General features: G+C 35.8%; 1 protein-coding gene across 2 annotated transcripts in view; it reads right to left on the bottom strand.

The window, feature by feature from the left end:
• The window catches only part of LOC134537945 (COP9 signalosome complex subunit 3), a 64,624-nt gene that overhangs the window by 21,963 nt on the left and 36,443 nt on the right, over nt 1-6,218 (bottom strand). Inside the window, exon 8 of one of the 2 annotated variants that reach the window (XM_063378952.1) lies at nt 2,867-3,619. The exons of the other annotated variant lie outside the window; for it this stretch is intronic. Coding sequence (XP_063235022.1) covers nt 3,461-3,619 — 159 coding nt within the window. The 3' untranslated portion in view covers nt 2,867-3,460. Of the gene's footprint in view, nt 1-2,866; nt 3,620-6,218 lie in introns of those variants that run through there. 2 annotated transcript variants of the gene reach the window in all.

Genomic DNA, 6,218 nt, shown 5'->3' with positions numbered 1-6,218 from the left:
AATATGGATGATGTACCATAATGGATGATGTCCAATAGTTATCTTAAGATAATTACCATAAAAAGAACTAAAGATTCTTTGTAGATACCATAACTACTGCAGAAGCATGATAGTTACCACATTTGCACTATAGTTGCCGTAATAACCGAGATGTGTATTTACCGTGATGGTAATGTATTTATTTAGGACATATTAAAATTAAAGAACATTATTGAAAAAAAAAGGATGTTAAATCTTGATATGTACGGTTGGCACATGTTGCTAAGAAATAATGTGATCTGAAAGAATGCAGTACTACTACGAAAAGTGAAAAGGGTACTCGTGGATTTTTAGGTTATGGCAGTCTCTCTTTCGTTTTTCAGTAATATCGGCCGAAAATTAACAAGAGTATTGGAAGTTGGCAGAAATGCCGATTCAACTAAATATTGGCAAAATCGGCTTCTTCAGTACAGCTCTACATTTGATGACATGAGTAAACATATTTCAGACTACAGGACATTGAAAAAGACTTTAATTTCCATGTAGGTTTATTGTGCGTAAGTTTTTTTTGCAAGTGTAAATTGAATTAAGTAAAATGCTTCTATTTTTATTACTTTAAATTGATTAAACTTAATGACAAGTTACAGATATTTGACACTAATTTTGAGGTTAAACAATTTGGTAAATATGTAGAGTAACGGTATATGCGAAAAAAAATGCTAAAAATCTATGCTCTTTTTCAAATCAACCGGCGGAGATAAGAAATTCCAAATACTTTAGGAGATATAGAATTTTTTGATTTTGCAATACAACACCTGTACAACCATTAGACCGACGCCATTTTTGTTATTTTGCCGTATGTTCGTGAATGCTTAATAAATAAAATGGTCGATTAGGTCAGGTCAGTTACATTATTAATACTTTCAAACTAAGCGGACATAAAAAATAATGTGAATTAATTTCAATGGTTCTTTAGTTTTAAAGTATTTATAATGTAACTGAGCTGACCTAACAAACCCGGACAACTGATGAACATTAACAACTCACGTAAAATATTTTTGTTACTTATTACTTGCGCAACAATATCCAAATAAAAAATAAGACTTTAAAATTAGAAACGTTAAAAACCCACCTAAGTTGGAGGCGGGTACATTTCCTTTGCCATTAGAAGGAAATGATGTAGTCGTTCACCTACGTCGCGATACCTCCGACGGAACATTAATAAATAAATAAATAATCACGTATTGGTTCATTTGAATACTGGCCAATCACGGAACTGTCACGTGACAAAATTGTCCAATAAGAAACATAATAGATACTTGTAAACCAGAAACAATGGTGATCGCCACATGAATACCCAGGTATTGTGATGAAAATTAAAAAAATTCGATATTCCTAAAGTATTTGGAATTTCTTATCTCCGCCGGTTGATTTGAAAAGAGGAAGTGAAAGAACATAGAATAAAAGTATTTTCGGAATTTTAGCATTTTTTTTTCCGCATATACCGCGACTCTACATATTTACCAACAATTTTACTAAAGCATTCCAGCCACACAGGTTGCCAGCGAGAAATGCTTCTCATCTGCTGTAAACACCATCTCCAATCGTAGAGCTAATTTAACTCCTGAACGTGCAGAACAAATTATTTTTCTGCATGATAGATTGAAGAACAGAATTTAATACTCTGTGACAATCTCTCTCAGAATTTTTGTGCCGAAAAGTGGAAATGTTGAAACAATGTGAATGTACTTTTCAAACAACATGATTTTTGGTGCCCAGTTAGTTGAAGCTCAGTAAGGACTCCAGAAAAATTGACAAGGATGAAATTATTCCAAAGATATGTTACATTTACACAAACATATACGTACTTGTAAACTGTGGTTATGTTAGTTGGATGATATCAGTTGCTAATGAACCAATGGAAACAGGTTAGATTCAATGGAAAACATGTTTTTTTTCCTAGCAGTGCAAATTATAAAAGCACTCTGTAAATAGTTACCCAAAATTAATAAGCCCACTTCATTTTAATACTTTATTCAAACATTATACCTACTAAGTTTAAGGTAAAAATAATTTCCCAAAAGTGTAACTGTATCACAAAAGCTCAAGCTTCGAGAACTTTCAAGTAAGCTCGCTCGAGCTTGGCTCAAAGTAAAATTCTTAGGCTTGCAGACCTCTAATGTAGGTCTATCTATTTAGTAGGCTAACAATGATAATGGTTTCTTTTTTTATTTCCATATTTTTCTCAAAAGTTCTCACATTTTATTACTCCATCACAGTAAATTTATGTGCAATAAACTTTAAAAAAAAACTCGAACTCGACTCGATACTCGCGAGTATTTTAGCAAACTCGCTCGAGCTCGACTCGAAGTGAAAATCTTCTGCTCGCAGAAGCCTAGAAACTATGTCTTTCTGCTGCAAAGTACATGTGCATACCAGCTACTAATGTTCCATCTGAGAGACTTTTCAGCACATGTGGAATTTTTTATGCCACCAATACATTCATTAAAAAATTAAGTATGTTTCCTTAGTAAAAATTTAGGCATTCTGTTATCGGTGCTAGTTTAGTTGATTGTTTTCTATAATGAGCCAATGTGACTATGTTAATTGAGTAGAATTTTTTATTGTTTAATGAAAGCATTTTTAAAGATATTTTAACCAAATTGTGTTTTTTTCTGGTATTGGTTCGGAATCTGTGGATCTGCAATAGTTGTTTCAGCACATTGGCAAAATTTTGTGAATTGGTACTGCTCTAATTTTTACCACAAGTTTTGAAGATAGAAAAAAATTTGTTTTATTTTGTAAGCATTAAAAAATCTTTCAAATAATTTCAAAGGTAGTATGCCATGGTCATTAGCTTTCTTGTACAAACATAACCTCAATGACATGCAATTGAAATTGTTTTATTTAAGAATGAATCTTGACACAAATCATACGTAGAGTCTAAATTTCGGTCACCTCATCCTTTTTTTTTAAATATAGAACCTGTTCAACATAAAGTGAGACTTTTTTTGACAGTTGTTGCAGCAAAAATTCAGACTTAAGCAGCTTAACAATATAATAAAATAATTATTAACACATAAATAGCTAGCATGGTGCTCCATGAATCACCATAACAAGTAGCTGTTTGAATGTTTGCTGAAGCATCTGTCAAAGTCTTGCCTTGTGCAGAACAGAGAGTACCTGCCACCACTATTGTACTGTCTGCAAGTACATTGGAATCCACACACTTTCAGCATACTCATAAATAAGTGCTCACATCTCACAGGCAGGTTCACAACGATGTATTCGCCAGCTCTGAAACAAGACCTGTTTGGTGTATGACACATGTTTTGAGTGTTGAGTTGCAAAGCTACAGTTCCACTCGAAGTGCAGATGGTGGTTACTGGCCAGCGCTTGTTTGCAGCCCTGTTGCACAATGTGTCACGTAGTCTGAACAGAACGCCTCCCCGGGCCGCGACAACTAGCTCGAGGGAGAGTCTCACATGGCGAAGGTGGAGCCCTTGATGCTGGGCGCGGCGGGGGCGGCCGGCAGGTCGTCGTCCTGGCTGCTGCACGACTTCTTCACGAACTGTGGGTTCAGCATTATCTCCTCCTCCATCGACTGTATCCGTCCATCCAGACCGGTGCACACCGCCATCTGCCTCACAACAGCACTCTCTCACTATACAGTCAACACCTCCTTCAAAAACCCTGTTAATACTAAACTCTAATACATTTTCTCAGGCCCTAGAAATTATGTACGTGTAATGTGTTTAATGAAGGTGGCCACACAAATCTGTAACAATATTTTTCTGACTATCCCTGAAGAAAATTCCAAATATATGATTCATTTTTAAAAAATAATTGATCTATTTTGAGATTTTCTTAAAGAAATCCCCATCCATTTCCAATGCCGGCCCAGTTCTCTCCAGTTTCTCTATCGCCAATAATTAGGCTGTGCGAATATCAGTTTTTTGGTTCAGATCGAATATGAATACAAATATCAAATTATTCTTGAATATGAACATCGAATTTGAATTGTAAGAATTAGAATTGCACTAATAATTTTTTTTCATATATAACAAATACATATTGAAAGAAAAAGTAATTGTGTAGTGTAGTGGCTTCTAGGAAATTAAATAAATATTACTTAAGTGAAATGTTGGTTAGATTAAGTCAGCTACAATTACTATATGTAAAATTTTGTTGAAATATTCAAATTTTGAAAGGAAAATATAAATAATTATTTTTCATGGTAATCAAAATGGGATCTGCCAAGAAATATATTTAATAAACAGTGCAAAGAGAATATGTAAGGCAATTGAAGTATGTGTGAAGAAACTTCAAGAGTGTGGGTTTAAAAAGAATGCAGAGTGAGCAGTTTTAATTGACAGTTAAATATGATGGTCTAAAAAAAGTTTAAAATTTGTTTGAATTTTTTACTATGTGAAAATAAATAATTATACAGTAGAATCCCGCTGATGCGACCCCTCACGGTCCTGAAAAACGGACTTATAAACAGAATGGTCGCAATAGAGAATTCGGGGTGTCACCACATCGTCGGATACATACACGTGAATGCCGTTCGGGCAGTGTCTAGCCGAGCTCGGCGCGTCCACTATTGCACGAAAGGCCGTCTCAGCTGTCATGTTATCTTACCCGCCCGCACGAAAAGCCGCTGTGGTGCTTCTGCGAGAGCGTAAGAAACTCGTCCGGCCAGGCTGGCGGTAGCGGCGGTTTGACGTCATTACGTGACGTGACGTGACACTTACCTCTCCATCCCCTGCTAATTGTTCAAGGTTAATCCCTCCCAGAGCCACAAACCATGTAAACCCCCCCCACCCACCCCTTTTTCCAACTAACATTTCAACACATTCCCTCCCTTTCTCAAAAAACGGTCGTATAAACGGAATGGACGCATCAGAGGGGGGTCACATCGCACAGTGGTTCCAAATCCCAAAAAGCTGGCCAAAAATAGAAAAATGAAGTTTACATTTGAAGAATTCTAACTGTTGAGCCAGGTAGAGGGGTATTTCTGGCGTCTCTTCCAAGGGACGGGAAGTGGCAGATGTTGCACTGAGCCGTTGGAATGCCAGTCGAACCGGAATGCTCGTGCAGGTAGCATCGGTCGTGCGCTATGGTGTAAAAATTACGTTGCGTTTGAAGTGAAATAACATGTAGTGAAATTGAGCAACTTGAAAATTTCAAAATGTAATCTTTTCCTGGAAGTAAGTACATTATTATTATATAATTGGGATTGTTCATTTAAACCACACACCAAGAAAACATAAAAGAAAACCCCTACTGTAAATTTTTGTGCTCGCGGCGAAAAAAAGTTATGTGATATTAAGTAAAAGTTAATAATTCTACATAATTCAGCGACGAATCAAATATCAAGTCATTGTTTACATCCTTGAGTAATAACTGCATAAAAAATTAGCTGCTCCAAACTGCCCCTTTGGTTACAGTGACTGTTTTTGTAAATATATGCAGGAATTCAGGCGCGGCAATTTCGGCGCACACGCTGTGATGTTGAGTGATATGTTTCTCATACCCAAAGGGAAAATAATTTTAAAAATTGCAATTCATTATATTAATCTTGTTGTATCGTGTTGTACCAAAAAAATATGGTTCTGCATCGTAAAAATGTTTGAAATGTATTAATTTAAGATTTATTGTCTGAATATTTTTTCACGCATTTATACATAAAATTTGTTAAGCAAGTAATATGTAACATGTGTAGGCTGCAATTAAATGTAATGGTTACCATTTTTCTTCCTTAGTGTAAAAATCATTTTATTCTGCAGAATTTGACTGTTATTTTCATTAACAAAACCATTATTGATTCTTGCAAATTACTTAGATTTGTCGCACTGTTGAACTGATTTTTTTCAGGCTCTCAGATAAGCAGTGAAGGGGTTGCATTTGGCTTCACGCGACAGGAGCTGTTCGTTTTTCTGGCAAATCATTTAAATGATAACGCGAATGAAGTGTACAAAGTAATTGAGGTTACGTTGTCCAAAAAAGTCCATAGTTCTTACACGTTATCCGCAGATGAAAAACAAAACATTCGTAAGTTATTATGTGAGTTGCGAGACAAATGGCAAAAAGCTAAAAGAATTAAGGCGAGGTTTCTGAAAAAAAATAGGATTGGCTAAGCACAGTCCTCGCCTTTGGGATCAATAAGGAAGTCTCAACAGAAAATAAGGATACGGCTGAAGTTCTTGGACGTGGTCGCCGTTCGCAGAGCTTCGAAG

Source organism: Bacillus rossius, chromosome 1, assembly GCF_032445375.1.
Source record: "Bacillus rossius redtenbacheri isolate Brsri chromosome 1, Brsri_v3, whole genome shotgun sequence".
NCBI lineage: Eukaryota > Metazoa > Arthropoda > Insecta > Phasmatodea > Bacillidae > Bacillus > Bacillus rossius.
Note: the sequence above shows the minus strand (reverse complement) of the source record. Positions and strands in the feature narration are given on the sequence as shown.